We start from the raw sequence: 16296 nt of genomic DNA on the forward strand, positions 1-16296 counted from the left end.
GCAGGTTTAGGTATAGCAAGGATTGTGAGGCTGGTGCGGGACCAGGCAATGTTTCGTTCTGCTGTGCATAGGGTTGCTGTGAGTCGGAGATGATTCGACAGCACCTAACAAGCACAACCAAACTCACTGCTGTGGAGTTGGACCCAACTCACAGCAGCCCTCCTTGGGTTTCCGAGGTGGTATCACTACGGAAATAGATTGCCCAACCTTCCTTCCGAGGAGTGGCTGGTGGATTTGAACCGCCAGCCTTCTGGTTAGCAGTCAAATGCCTTAGGCACTACGTTTCCAGAGTAATTTAACATTTCAAAACATTGTGGTCCAGGATTTAGCAGACCTCACAGGACAGCCATGAGATATCTATGAAAGTGTGACCACCTGCCATGGATGGAATTGTGCCCTAAAACACGTGTCATCTTGGCCAGGCCTGTGTGGTCAGCCTCCATTTTGTGATGTTATAAATTCTATCCTCTGCCCATAGTTAATGAGGCAGGAGTGGGTCATGTGGAAGAGAATTAAGTCAGGTTTGTTATTTTAAGGAAGTGGGATTAGGTGGGATCCGTCACCCTTACTCAAGTCACCACCTTACCCAGGCCACAGCCCTAATCTGATGTGAGGGGAGTCTCCCTGGGGTGTGGCGTGCATCACCTTTTATCTTACAAGAGATGAAAAGAGAGAGAGGCGAGTGGGGGGTGAAGGGGAAGACCTCCTACCATCAAGAAAGAAGAACCAGGAGTAGAGCATGTCCTTTGGACCCAGGGTCCCTGCGCTGAGAACCTCCTAGACCCAGAGGTAGACTGATCCCAAGATACGTGGAGATCTCCAAGGAACCCTGGGCCCACAGATGCTGAAAGGAGACAAGGACCTTCCCCCAGCGCCACAGAGCGAGAAAGCCTCCCCTACTGCCATGGCCCCGATTCAGACTTCTAGCCTCCTCAAGTGTGAGAGGACACATTTCCGTTTGTTAAAGGCACCTCCTTGGGGTGTTTCTGTTACAGCTGCCCTAGGGCACCAAGACACAGCCTGTCTTCTTCCTGACCTCCCATCTACCACTGGAAGGCCAGTAGCTGTGTGAGTTTGAAAATTTATGGTCAAGTCTATTCTCTCTCATTTTCTTCCATTCTGGGCTTTTTTAGCTATTGTGGGGCCATGTTGTTACTGTGGGACAAAATCTGATTGGAGTCACACACCCCATCAGCTGGGATTTTATGGTCACGCTTTCCCCCCAGCTTTTGCCACAGGGAGTAAGCCATCATCAACTATGCCAATCAGAACTGAGGTGGTCCAGGTTTCTAAGTGTACTTGTGGGTGTGTGGGGGTGCCCTGGCAGTGTTGTCCAGAGACCTGGTGTGGCTGGAGACCCGGCTTGTATGCTGCTCAGTCCTGAGACCGTGGGCAGGGCCTTGTCTGCCACACAGGTTGGCTAGACACCCCGAGAGACATGACACAGCCACGAGACATGTTAGGTAACAGACAGAAGGCACTGTGTGACAACACACTGTTGGCATCTGGGGGTTCCTAAGAGAAGAACACTGAGCTCAGGTTAAGAGACTAGAGATGACAGGTAGGGACAGTGGGGGCAGGGACAAGCAGTGTGGAGAGCTTGTGAATGTGTGGGTTTGACAAGGTGTGTAAGTGTGTGTATGTGATCATGTGACTATGTGACACTGTATGTGTAACAGTGTGTGTGACAATGTGTATGTGTATAATAGCATGTGACTGTGTGACTGTGTATTACTGTGTGACAGTGTGTGACAATGTGTGACGTTGTATGTATGTGACAGTATGTATGTGTATACATGTGATAGTATGTGTGTGTTGGAGGAGAGTCCTGAACCAGCCCTTACAGGTGTCTTTAGTGAATGACCAGGCAGAGAGCTGCCTTTGGCTAGAACGGGGGGCTCATCCTGGCCTCGCTCCACACACATGGGAGGGTGCCCGGCGCTGCTCTGGTGACATGCTGTACTTGGCAAGAGCCCAGGAGGGTCAGGATGGCCTGCCTTGACCCTCTCCTGACACAGAATCAAACTGCTCTGCTCCTTGCAGCCACTTGGGGCAGTCTGTTCTATGGTGGGGACCCCTGGGCGTGCTGGCCTAAGCTCGGGGCCCAGGTGGGCGGGTGACCCATTCAGGGTGCAGGGTGAGCAGGAGACAGCCTCATCTGTGTCACTGTGTGGGCCTTGCTGTTCTGACCTACAATCTTGGCCCCCTCGCTCCCTCACGGATGGGTTGGAGAACCAGTCAGGTGCTGGGTGGTGCCCTGGTGGGGTGTGGGCGTGGCCTGTGAATGGCTTGTCCCCGTGGGCAGCCTGGCAGCTGTGAAGCAAATACGTGCAGGTGTGGAGCATAGTGCTGGGCACGGGCAGCCAGGCTTCAGAGCAGGTGGCAGCCTGGGGTGAGTGGGCTCCAGGGACAGCTGTGGGCAGCAGGACCAGGGTGGGCAGCTGGTGGGGCGGGGAGCTGCAGGGCATCCTGGACACATTGGCGCTTCCATCCCGGAGGCTGGGAGAGAGGCCAGGAGGCACGTTCTGGGTGTGGTGGCTCCACACTAGGGGGGTTTGTCCTGACGTGCACTTGGAGTTTTGGGAGGTTAATGAGAGTCAGATTGTGTCTTGGAAGGATCCCTCCGGCAGCCCCGAGGACTTGGGGTGGAAGTGCGGGCGGCAGCAAGAAGGCCCCTGAACACTCAGATGGCTGGCAGTGAGCCGGGAGCCCATCAGCTAAGAAGCAGGTATGGCGTCCTGAGTGCTAGGCTTGGCAGGACCAGTGACCATGTGGCAGCTGTGTGGCCCTCCCTTTTCCTCTGAGGCAGCACCTGTGCTGCACTTGGTGCCTTCAGATCTCCAGATTTGGGGGTGAAACCACCTGGAAGTGACAGTCTCACAGTGTTGTGAAGACAAGGAATGACCCAGATGGCTCATTAATCGATGGGATGAGGTCACGGCCCTGGCAGAGAGAAGATAGCACGGAGCCACACCCGCCAAGTCGTGGCAGGGTTGCACAACCTCCCCCAGCTGCCAGCTGCAGTGCCGAGTCCCAGGCCAGTACAAGTGGCTGACAAGCAGAACTGGCCCACCGCCTGGGTAGGAAGCGGGTGCTATCCACTCCCAGGCCAGCACAGCGAGCTCACATACTGGTCCTCATTGGCGGGACCACCCATCAGCCACTCCAGAGAGAGGCTGAGGATGAAACCTCTGGCTTGCCTCTGCCAGATGACAGTGAGGGGCACAGGGGTCCCCTTCCCCTTCTGATGAGATGAGTGCTATGTGGTCTAAGGACAGGCAGGCCCTCTCCCCAGCCCCCCGGCCAGTCTGGGAGGGCTGCTTCTATTTGTAAGCCGTTGGGCATCTTGGTTGTAGAGAGCCAGCCTGAGCCCACCTGGCTCTCGCCCCGCTGCAGATCCCAGCGAGCGTGTGGCACTCTGTGCAATGCTGAGCCCGTCTTTTCTTGCAGCCATCTCCCCACCAGCTGTCCATTACTTCTAGGTGGTATGTCCCTTCATTCTCCTTCCTGGCCGAGCAGGACCACCCCTTCATCCCCAGGATGTGCTGAGTCCCTGTAGCTCCCCGAGCACTCAGCATTTGCAAGCCTTCTCTGGAGCGCTCCGTTCTTAGCGCACGGCTTGCTCTCAGTTCTGCGTTGTTCTAGAGCGTAGGCTCTGTGGCCGGCTTGGGGTCATCCTGCTGCCCCTGTGGGGCTGGCCTGTGGCAGGCCTTAACCGTGTGCTGCCTGGATTATGTTTGGAGAGGAGGTGCTCTCGTGAGGCCCAGAGCAGCGTAGGGCATGCCTGTGTCAGGGATCAGGCAGGCTGTGCATGTGAGTGAGCGTGTTTCAGGGAGCAGACCCACCAGCGGCGGGCCCCTTGTTTGGGACGCAGTCAGATGCCGAGGGGTCTGCCAGGGCACGTGCTCAGTGAGTGTGAAAGGCCTGTGTCAAGGTAAGGGCATTCTGGCCTCTGATCTCAAGAGCTGTTGAGCTGAGCCAACTGGAGGCAAGGTTAAAGCCCAAGGGACAGCTGGTGTCCATGGCATTGGGTCAGCTCACCCATACCTTCCCATCACTCTCTGGCCTCAGACCTCCCTATAATCTCCCATCTAAAGCATCTGCGTCTGGCTCACCATCGCCGGGCAGGTGCACTCGTGGTACTAATTTCATAGTGCGCCCAAGTCTCCACAGCACGCGTGTGGACGCCCTGCCAGGGTGGTCGTGTGGTCTCTGCTCTGAGAGGCTGTCTCAGTCCAGACAGCTTCTGTGCTGTCCCTTCATCTCCCTGGCCCTGCTGGCAATCTGAGTGTTTCTTTGAACAGAATCCCAGTGGTTGAAGGATCAGCCTTGGGAAGAGGGAACAGGAAAGAGGGTATCGTATTTAACCCACAGTGAGCAGTGCCAGGTCTGGGCAGTAGAAGGTGCCTCCACTGGTCAGGCTGGTGGCCCACCAGAGGCCCTGTGTCACAGTGAGATGGGGGAGTGAGGTGGAAGGTGGGGCTCCCCTCTGGTGGCCCTGTGGCAGGCTAAGATGGAGTGAGGTGACACTCATGATGGCATCCACGTAGCAGTATTCTTATAGTGGTACTTGGGGCAGTATTCAGTTGTACTGTGGTGGTGGCAGTCCTGGCAGCTCCCCTCTGGTGGCCCCGTGTCACAGTGAGATGGGTGAGGTGGCACTCGGGATGGCATCCATGCAGCAGTATTCTTGTGTGGTACCCACGGCGCCACTCAAGTGGCAATGCTCACAAGGAGTACTGTAGCCACCCTCCCCTGGCAGCGCTCACGTGGCGGCATGTGTGCAGAAGTACTCACATGGAATTACTGTGGCCATACCAACGCGGCAGTGCACGCAGCGGCACGGCGTTGGTACTCGTGGTGGCACTCTGGCAGCAGTCCTGATGCAGCACTGCTCACGGAGCGGCACTGGAGCCCTGCTGGCGTGGCGGTGTTCACACGGTCCTCCTCTCCGTCTCATTGAGCTGCACCATATCCTTGCATCCCTGAAACTCGCTTCCCTCTTTCCAAGAATTCTTCAGTTGTTCTACCATGCTGTCTTCCCTCCCTCAATTCATTATTGGTTGCTTGTCATCCTTCCCTGTTTCTAGATCTTGAGAACTTGACTTTTTAAATGTACTTAGTTAGCCTCCCTGGTGCCCGTCAACCATTGTTTCTCTTTTGTGCAGCCCTTTTCTTGACTGTTCACAGCAGTGATCTCATGGGTGTCTGTCCCTTTGTCACTGATAATCCCACTCAGCATGACGGCCTCTGCGCCTATCCACGTCGTTTCAGATTCTGCGTTCCTTGTCAACGCTGCACTGGACCGAGCTTTGCTGCTCCGTTCCTTCAGTGATGGGCATTGGAGTTGTTCCCATCTTTTTGCTCTTGTGAATAGTGCTCCGATGATCCTGGGTGTACATGTGTCTGTTCATATCTAGCTCTTATCTGTTCACCCCAGCACTAACAGCAGACTTCAAAATACCAGAAAACAACAAATGTTGGTGAGGGTGTGGAGACACTGGAGCCCTCGTGTATACTGTTGGTGGGACTGTAAAACAGTGTAGCCACTGTGGAAAACGGTATGGTGCTTCCTTCAAAAGCTGGAATAGAAATACCATATGATACAGCAATCCTGCCACTAGGTGCATATCCTAGAGAAGAGGGTTTAATTTTTCAACTCATTTTTGTGTCTTTGTCTGACTGTCACTCCCTGAGGGCCTCTTGATCTCCCTCTCAAGCTCCAGGGAAGTGCTGCCTCCTCCCGTCCTGGCCCAGCCCTCCCCTGGCCTCTCTCAAGCCTTCCTTGGAAATAACAGTGACAGTGATTCCAGGAGGCTTGGACTGGTTACTGCCTGTGTCATACTCTGTCTTCTCCATGGTGAGCAGTTTTCTCCTGCTCCCTCTCGAAGATCTAGCATGTATTCTGAGCTAGCAGAATGACATGTTCACACACACACACACATGTTCGAACCAAATCAGACATGACCCTGAAGGAATTATTGATCAGACTGGAGTCCCGGAGTATGCAGTGCGATGCCTGGGCCCATGTCCTTGGTGGTGGGTTAATAAAATAGTGACAGACTATCACAACTCCCAGTGCAGTCCTCGTGCTCTGTGGCACCCTCCTCCCTGCTTGCATCTAGGGTGAGCAGGTTCGCTGATGGTGTCCTCTGTTTTGTCTGTCCGTTTGTCCAGGTGCTGCAGGGTGCCCAGCTAATTGCTGTGGCCTCGTCAGACCCCACAGCAGCAGGCGTTGACGGGTCACCTCTCCAGGGCAGTGACATCCAGGTCCAGTATGTCCAGCTGGCACCAGTGACTGACCACACCACCGCTGCACAGGTGCGTCCTCTCCTGCCCCCTCGCTTGGCACTCAGCGTGGCCTGTTGGGGAGACCCAGGTAAAGCCCCCCTTTCTCCTCCTGCAGACGGCTGAGAGCCTGCAGCCCTCCATGCAGCCTGAGATGCAGCTGGAACACGGGGCCATCCAGATTCAGTGAGGTGGCGCTGGCTACCGCGGACTTGTCTGCAACTACACCCACACGTGCTGTTCTCGCAGCCTCGTGCACGAAGGTGACTTCTGTGTCCGTCTGTCGGAGTGCATCTGAAATGCACCCATCCGTGGGAGAAGTGTCCCAGCAGGCAGGACGGTGACCACCACCAACACCTTCCCCTGGACGACCCTTTCTTTTGAGTCGTGCTGTTGGTGTTGGGAAAGTGACGGGAGCTCAGTGCGATGGCTTAAGCACTCACGGAAAAATCAAGAACAATGATATTTTTCTGTCTAAACAGCTTTTTTGAATTTGCTATGGTGTTTATAACAAAAAAGAAAATGAAAAAAAAGCGCAGCAGCAGAAGCCTTTTGCTGTTTGTTCTGGTGGGCGTAGGAACAGGTGTCTACAGAGACAGCTGACAACTCTGGTGGGGCTCTTGCTTACCGATTTTTCTAGGGAGATGCTCTCAAACACTGTAATTATGCGTTTCTAATGAAATAAAATGTATTTATGACCCAGCAGCTCTAGTGCTGTTTTGTATAAGTAATGGACAGGTTGGCCAGGCTGGCCTTCTGTCCTCAGATGGGTGGGTGTGTTTGCTCCCTACCCCACCCACTCTGGATCACAGCCCTGGGCCTTCTCAGTGGTGCTGGCGATAGTTGTAGGTGTCAGTACTTACAGATTTTTCAAACAAGTGCTCCCTCAGGATCCCACTCTCCATAATGGGCCTGGGTCGTCCCCGCCCTGCCCCAGTGGTTCAGGGAAGCAGGTGTCCAGGGTTCCTACAGTCACAATCACGTTCACGGTCCTGGCATCCGGGGCAGGAGGCAGTGGCCAGGATGTACAGCCCTATGGGAGTCCCCTCAGACCAGGTCCCCAGCCACACTTGAGCCCCATTCAGCATTCTGAGAGCTCTCACAAGCAAACTTCCATGGAATGTAGTCACACAAAGTGAGTCATGTCCTTCATCAGCCATTGTGAGTGGGACAGATGCCACCACTGCTGAAGGGGACAGTCCTGAGTCCAAGGAGAGCACCACGCCCACAGCAGGCAGCACAGTCAGAAAATGAAAAGAACAAGGAGCGAAAGCCATTGCTGGTGACATGGCAACAGTGGTGTGAGCTGTGTGTGCTGTGGCAGCCAGGTGTGGGGGTCCCCAATTCAAAGAATATGACGGACTGACACTTTTTCCAGAAACCACTCAAAGTTACCACCAAAACAACCACGTCTCTGCCACTCCACCAAGGCAGGATCATGGGGGGCTGAGGGCCAGAGGGAGGGGGACAACATGGGTACATGCCAGGCTTCCGTCTGTCTGCCAAGGACCTCTTGTCCTCCTGGACAGCCTTCCGAGAACAGCCGTTCTGTAGGAGAGGGAGAGTCTACAGGAGGCCACAGATGCTGATTCTAAAGAAACAGCTCACACAGCTGGGTGGCTGACAAGTCCCAAATCTGTAGATCAGGTGATAGGCTGTGAAGAAGAGCAGGACATTCCAGCAGAATGTCTCTTTAGAGGCACAGTCTTCCCTTAGGAAATCTCCAGGTTTCCCCTTAAGCCTTCAACTGATTGGATGAGGCCCACCACATGGAGGGTAATCTGCTTAACTTAAAGTCAACTGATTAAATGCTAATCACACGCAAATACCTTAATAGCAACATCTAGTGTTTGACTAAACAACTAGGCACCACAGCCCAGCCAAGCTGACACACAATTAACCATCACAATGCCAAAGATGTTTATGGAGGAAAAGTCACATTGAAAGACCTGGGAAATAATCTAATTAAAAGGAGGCCTGGCCTAAGATCTAACAGAAAGATAAGGGCAGGGACGAGATAATAAAAACAGCAATAATGACCTCTGTGACAGCTATGGGCTGAGTAGACTGTGCTGAGCATTGATATAAAGTGCTCTGTCCGTTTGTCAGACTGCGGTGGCTGCCGTGTTGCTGTGATGCTGTCACACCAGCAGGATCACCGAGTGGACAGCAGAGCTTCCAGATCAAGACTACTAAGAAGGACCAGGTCCACTTCCAAAAAGAAAATGGCCACTGACCACCTTATGAATAGCAGAGAAACACTGGTGTGGTGCCAGAGATGAGCCCCTCAGGTTGGCAGGCACCCAAAATATGACTGAGGAAGAGTTCCCTCCTCAAAGTAGAGTCGACCTTAATGACATGGATGGAGTAGAGCTTTGGGGACCTTGCTTTGCTGATGTGGCACCACTCAAAAGAAGAAAACAGCTGCAAACTTCCATTAATAATAGGAAAGTGGTATGGAGTATGAATCTAGGAAATTTGGAAGTTGTCAAAAATGAAATGTAACACATGAAGACCGATATCCTAAGTTTTAGTGGCTGAAATGGACTGGAATTGTCTGTTTTGAATCAGACAATTGTGGTGGATAAGTTTGTGTGTCAACTTGGCTGGGCCTGGTTGAGTAGCTTGGCAGCTGGATGTAGTATTCCCCAAGATCAGACTTATAATCAACTCCATGGTGGAATCTACTGTGAGCAGCTGAGTAGCTGCCTTAGGGAATGTGGTCTGCTTCTTGTATATAAGGAGAAGCCTTGGGGAATGGTCTCTAGCTTATGGCATGCTTGGACCCTGCATGTAGCCATGTCATTGTTCAGCAGCCTGCCATGCTCTGCCAACCTGGGGACTTACAATGGACTTGAATGAATGGTCTGCCGTGTGGTTTGGTAATATCGGGACTGCACCTTTTTACTTGTCATCCTTGGGCTTGGCAGCGTCGGCAGCCAGCAGCTGTCTGAGTGAAGAAAAGCCTCTAGCTTCAGTGGACCGGGAGCTGGAGGCAGAGCTGAAGCCCAAGGCTGAAGGGCTTTCACCCAGCTACTAGAGCTTAGCACTTTGAACTTGGACTTAAAGCCTCCAAATTGTAAGAATAAACTCCTGCTTGTTTAAGCCATCCCATTTGTGGTATATTCTTGTCAGAGCAGTACTAGGTAACCAGAACAATGATATGGTCTACTATGCCAGGAATGACAAAGAGGAATGGTGTCACATTCATCATCAAAAAGAATATTTCAAGATCAATCCTTCATGACGTACAATGCCGTCACTGATAGAATAATATCCATACGCTTATAAGGAAAACCAGTTAATACAACTGTTACTCAAATTCACACACCAACCACTAAAGCCAAAGATGAGGAGACTGAAGATTTTCACCAACTTCTGCAGTCTAAAACTAACCAAACATGCAATCAAGATAATATGGACAATTACTGGTGATTAGAATGCAAAAGTTGTAAACAAGCAGCATCAGCAGTTAGAAACTATGGCCATGGTGACAGAAATGACACCAGAGATCACATGATAGAATTCTGCATGACCAATGACTTATCATCACAAATAACTTTTTTTACAACATAAATGGTGACTATACACATGGACCTCACCAGATAGAATACACAGGAATCAAATTGACTACATCTGTGGAAAGAGACAATGGAGAAATTCAATATAATCAGTCAGAAGTAGGCCAGTGGCCGACTGTGGGACAGACCATCAAATGCTTGTATGCAAACTTAAGTTGGAGCTGAAAGAAATTAAAACAAGTCCACAAGAACCAAAATATGACCTCGAGTATACCCCACCTGAATTTAGGCACCATCTGAAGAAGAGATTTGCTGCACTGAACACCAGTGACCAAAGACCAAATGAGTTGTGGGAAGACATCAAGGAGATCATTCATGAAGAAAGCAAAGGTCATAAAAAAAAGACGGAAAAGAAGACCAAAATGGATGTTAGAAGAGACTCTGCAACCTACTCTTGAACAAGCAGCTAAAGTAGATGGAAGAAATGATGAAGTAAAAGAGCTGAACAGAACATCTCAAAGGGCAGCTCGAGAGGGCAAAGTAAAGTATTAGAATGAAATGTGCCAAGACCTGGAGTTGGAAAATCAAAGAGAAAGAGCACGCTTGGCATTTCTCGAGCTATAAGAACTGAAGAAAAAATTCCAGCCTCAAGTTGCAATACTGAATAGTTCTACGGGCAAAATATTGAACGATGCAGGAAACATCAAAAAAGATAGGAGGGTACACAGTCACTATACCACAAACAATTGGTTGGTATTCAACCATTTCAGGAGGCACTTATGATCAAGAACTGATGGTATTGAAGGAAGAACTCCAAGTTGCACTGAAGGAATTGGTGAAAACGAGGCTCCAGGCATTGATGGACTACCCATTGAGATGTTTCAACAAAGGGATGCAGAGCTGGAGGCACTCACTCATTTATGCCTAGAAATTTGGAAGACAGTTACCTGGCCAACCAACTGGAAGAGATTCATAATTGTGCCCATTCCAAAGAAAGGTGATCCAACAGAATATGGAAATTGTCTAACAATATTACTATCACACGCAAGTAAAATTTTGTTGTTGTTGTTGTTATATGCTGTTGAGTCGGCCCCGACTCATAGCGACCCCTTCTTGGGTTTCCGAGGCAGTATCACTATGGAAGTAGGATTGCCCAACCTTCCTTCCGAGGAGTGGCTGGTGGGTTTGAACTGCCAGCCTTCTGGTTAGCAGTCAAGTGCCTTAGGCACTATGCTACCAGAGCTCCCAAGTAAAATTTTACTGAATATAATTAGAAAATGGTTGCAGCTGTACATCAACAGGAACTGCCAGAAATTCAAGCCGGATTCAGAAGAGGCCGTGGAAAGTGGGATGTCATTGCTGACGTCAGATGGATCTTGGCTCAAAGCAAATAACACTAGAAAGATGTTTATCTGTGTTTTATTGACTATGCATAGGTATTCGACTGTGTGGATCATAACAAATTATGGATAACACTGAGAAGAATGGGAATTCCAGATACTTAATTGTGCTCATGAGGAACCTGCATATAGACCAAGGTACAGTTGTTTCAACAGAACAAGGGGACACTGAGTGATTTAAAATCAGGAAAGGTGTGTGTCAGGGTTGTATCCTTTCACCATACTTATTCAATCTGTATGGTGAGCAAATAATCCGAGAAACTGGACTATATGAAGAACAACACAGCATCAGGATTGGAGGAAGACTAATTAATAACCTGCCATATGCAGATGACACAATTTCGCTTGCTGAATGTGAAGACGACTTGAAGCACTTATCGATCAGAGACTTTAGTATGGATTATGCCTCAGTATAAAGAAAACAAAAATCCTCAGAACTGGATCAAGAAGCAACATCACAGTCAAAGGAGAAAAGACTGAAGTTGTCAGTAACTTCATTTTACTTGGATCCACAATGCCCATGGAAGCACACTTAAGAAATCAGATGACATACTGTACTGGGCAAATCTGCTGCAAAACACTTTAAAGTGTTCAAGAGCAAAGATGTCACTTTGAAGATTAAGATGTGCCTGACCCAAGCCATGGTATTTTCAATAGCCTCACATGCATGGCAAACCTGGACAGTGAGTAAGAAAGACCACAAAACCGATGCGTTTGAATTGTGGTGTTGGTGAAGAATACTGACTGTACCATGGACTGCCAGAAGAACAAACGTACATTTTGGAGGAAGTACAGCTGGACTGCTTCTTAGAAGAGACGATGGCCAGACTTCGTCTTTCATACTTTGGTTGTGGTGTCAGAGGACCCAGACCCTGAGTATGGGTATCGTGCTGGTAGAGGGTCCGCGAGAGGGGGGAAGACCTTCAGTGACATGGACCGACACAGTGGCTGTGATGATGGGCTCAAGCATGCCAACAACTGTGAGGAGGGCACGGGCCTGAGCAGTGTTTCATGAGGGCACCTACCAACAGCACTCACAGCATATGGCAGGGTGTATATTCAGCCCCTCCTTAGGGACCAGGAAAACCAAGGCTGAGAGATGGCTATCAGTGCAGTTTAGACCGTCAGATTGATCAGTCTGCTGTGCCCTGCTGTTTAGCGAAACCTTGGCTTTCGGCTGGTGGTTCCTATTAGACCCTCAGTGCTGGGGTCTCACTGCCCTGGCTGAGCCCCCTGTCAGGCCTTTCTACCTACTGGGCTGAGGGCCACACCTTGGATCCATCAGACCAGCCAGGGTGGCAAGCTTCAGGTCCTCTCGATCCATTTATGAAGCACCTACTATGAGGTGGGCTCTGCCTATCCAGGAACCCAACAGTCCTTGCCCTTGTGGAATCCACAGCTTGGGAGACCTGAGGCCTCACTGTGCTTTCCAAATCTGAAGTCGCACATGGGAAGTACCAAAGGGACTTCTCAACTGTTGAAAAGCTACCATTACAGGAAAGAGAAAGAAAGAGAGAAACAGACTGTGGGAGGGGAGAGAGGAGAGAAAGAGAAGGGAGGGAGAGGAAACAGAAAGGGGGAGACCACAGGATGGAGAGAGAGTGAGTCAGAGAGGAGAGCGCGAGCTTGAGCCACATAACAAAGTCAAACAGTATTTATGGCATCCAGCAATCGTCGTGGCCCAGCTGGTCCTTCTTCCTGGCACCGAGCTGGCCAGGCTTGGCTGAGTCCTGTGGAATCACAAGCCTTCTGAGATGACAGGTTTATCATTTTGTGCTAAAAAAAGACTCGCACTCATACCAGCACGGACTGCCCTCTCGGCCGGCGTCATCTTCAGGACCCCGTCTGCAAGTGCTTACAGTGGAATTCTATGAAGATGCCCAAGGGCATTGTCTTCTCTGATCCTGCTCCAGGGGGCCCCAGCCATTGACACGTGACCCCGGGGGCTGCTTCAAATGAGGCAGTGATGTTTCTCTGGTGGGAAAATCTCTTGTATACTATTATTCATTTTGGCTGTAAACGAACAAGATTATTTTCAGCTGCAGCTTCACTTTTGGAATCTTTCTTGTCCAACAAGTGAATACTGGAGGGAAAAGAAAGTTAAGCATCCATCCTGCAAAGTTAAGCATTCCTTGTGTTCAACTCCTCCATCAGATAATTTTAACGAGAAGGAAACTTCTTTGGTGGTAGATAACTGCTTTGGCTGATGGCTTTACTCCTCTGCATATTAGGACGTGGGCCCACACTGGGCATCTGGGCTGTTTGTGGGGGACCCAGTCACAAGGACGTCACTTCCTGGTGGTGGCCTGTTCTGGTTACCTAGTGTTGCTCTGACAAGAATATATACCACAAATGGGATGGCTTTAACAAACAGGACTTTATTATTGCAAAAAGGGCAAGGAGGCCACATGTTCTGACCTCCTCTAATCCCACAAGAGGAAGGCAGAATCACCATCAGTAGCACAAGGCCTATTACTGCAAGGCCAGACATGCTGCCTCCCTCCAGCCCTTTCACCAACCGTTCCTCCCAAAGCACCCACCACCTCTCCTCCGGTTTGATAATTCACTGCAGTGGCCACAAAGAACTCATGGATTACAGGGTTTATTAGGGGAGCACCAGACTACAACTCAAGTTCAGGAAGAATGCTCAGTCTCTCTCCCAGCCCACCATCCCTCAGCCAACAGTCTTTCACAGTCTCTCTCCCAGCAGTGCGTGTCCCTTGGTGTCTCACTCAGCAATGTGCGTCTCTTGCGTCTCTTTCCCAGCAGCACGTGTCTCTTTCAAGAGTGCCTGTCTCTTTCAGCAGCAAGTCTTCGTCAGCCAGCAGTCAGAGAGAGTTCTGCTTCCAGGAGGTCTCCTTTTGAGCCCAGAAGGGTGGTCAAACTAGCCAATCACAGCAATCAGAGAGAGTGGGAACCTCCCAGAACATTGTATTGTGCCACGCCCAACAGAAATTCTCCACGTGGATAACATTTACAATGAGGAGCTCCTCAGTTGCTCATTCCACCACTGAGTTTACAATGACTTATGGGTAGAAAAGCCATACAAAGTAATTTACTACACTGCAATTACCTTACAGTTCGGAGGCTTCAAGTCCAAGTTCAAAGTACCAGCCTCTAGGGGCTGGGTGAAAGGCCCTCGACCTTGAGCTTCAGTTCTGCCTCTTGTCCTGACCCACTGAAGCTAGAGGCATCTCTTCACTCAGGCAGCTACTGGCTGCTGAGGCTGCCAGGCCCAAGGTTGACAAGTAAAAGGCACAGTCCCGATATTACCAAACCACACGCAGGCCATTCATTCAAGTCCATTGTAAGTCCCAAGGTCGGCAGAGCATGGCAGGCTGCTGAACAACTACATGGCTACATGCAGGGTCCAACCATGCCATAAGCTAGAGACCATTCCCAAAGCTGCTACTTATATACAGGAAACAGACCAGATACACAGAGGCAGCTATTCAGCTGCTCACAGTAGATTCCACCATGGAGTTGGTTACCAGTCTCATCGTGGGGACTACTACATCTGGCTACCCAGCCACTCAACCAGGCCCAGCCAAGCTGACACACAACTTTAACTACCACACGACCCCTCAGCTTGGTGGGGCTCACAGGTACTAATGGGTCAGTGTGCAGAACTTGCTGATGGCGGAGAATGCCCCCCAGGTCTGGTGACTGGCTAACGAGGGATATCTGCTGTGGCTGCTTCTTCCTATAAGTCAGTGGGCCTTTCCTGAGCCCAGTGGATGCAGGGTAGTATCCAAACCCAGTGGCCAACACACTGTGAATTTAATCACCCAGAGTAAATGAGCCCCTCCTATCTGACAGCATAGGGGCTCTGCATCTGAACTTAGGATTGTCGTCATCAGCTACCATCTACTAAGCTCTCCCTTCGAGCCACAAAAGATGCCCTCTGTGGATCATGCCACATAAGCCTCCCCTGACTGACCTCACGAAATCGCCAAGGTGAGTGGCTGAAGAAACAGGCACAGAGAAGCTAGATGACTCTGACTGCAGTTCCATGCACCGTCCCTACTCTGCTGGAATTTATTGCCCTGAAAACCAGAGAGGTGTATGTCTGGTGCTTTTCCAGGACCTGCCTCCAGGCCTAGAGAAGTGAGTCCCTCTGCTGACGTCCAGCTCCTGCCGGCCTCCTGAGTGTTTCTGCAGATGTCTGGTCTCAGTGTACCCAAGAGTGCTGTATGTTTGGGAGGGAGGGAGGTCACATAATCTAACATAAACGGGTTTTTTCTCATACACACTCACACACACACACACACTCAGACACACAACCACATATGCACACACACAAGCACAGTCACATTCACATATACACGTGCATACATACTCAGAACACAATTACATAGGCACACATACATGTGTCACACATTCACTCACTCAGACATAATACAGTCACATTCACACACATGCAGAACCACATATGCACACACACAACCACATCAGTTATGTTCACACATCATTACATATGCCCACACCCCACATACTGTCACATTTACATACACACATGCACACTCAGATACAACCACATATGCACACATACACACAAGCACATACAGCCACACACATTCACATATACAAATGCACACACAGACAGAAATAACTGCATACATGCAGTCACACATTCACACTCAGACATAACCAGTCACATTTGCACACTCCGACACCATTACATATGCCCACACACACACCACACGCACCGTCACACACATTTACATACACACCTGCACACACACTCACAACACAACTAGATACTCACATGCACACACACTCTCGCCTTCCAGCTGCACCACATACCAGGACTCTAGGAAGCTCTGAGGCGACCCCGCTCACCTACAAACAGTCCCTGGGTGGCCTCACGCCCCGCCCCACTTTTGGGGTGCATGACTCCTGCACGCAGCCCGTAGATGACCCCGCACCTCCGCCCGCATTGTCGCACAGGTGGACGGGACCTCACACAGCTCGGGGGCCCTCGGGCTGGAGGCGGGAACGACCAGGCAGGACAGGAAGGGCTGGTGCGCGCCCCGCCCACTTCCGCCTCGTGCCGGGCGCCTCAGCCCGTGCGCTGTGAGGCCTCA

General features: G+C 50.8%; 1 protein-coding gene across 1 annotated transcript in view; it reads left to right on the forward strand.

Annotated features, from left to right (window-relative positions):
• LOC103195569 (BTG3 associated nuclear protein) overlaps window positions 1-6478 on the forward strand; it is a 69531-nt gene extending 63053 nt beyond the window's left edge. Inside the window, exons 11-12 of the mRNA XM_007939157.1 lie at window positions 6178-6321; window positions 6407-6478. Coding sequence (XP_007937348.1) covers window positions 6178-6321; window positions 6407-6478 — 216 coding nt within the window. The remainder of the gene's footprint in view (window positions 1-6177; window positions 6322-6406) is intronic.
• The last annotated feature ends 9818 nt before the right edge of the window (window positions 6479-16296 follow it).

Source organism: Orycteropus afer, unplaced genomic scaffold (assembly GCF_000298275.1).
Source record: "Orycteropus afer afer isolate SDZICR_OR568_19922 unplaced genomic scaffold, OryAfe1.0 scaffold00057, whole genome shotgun sequence".
Lineage (NCBI taxonomy): Eukaryota > Metazoa > Chordata > Mammalia > Tubulidentata > Orycteropodidae > Orycteropus > Orycteropus afer.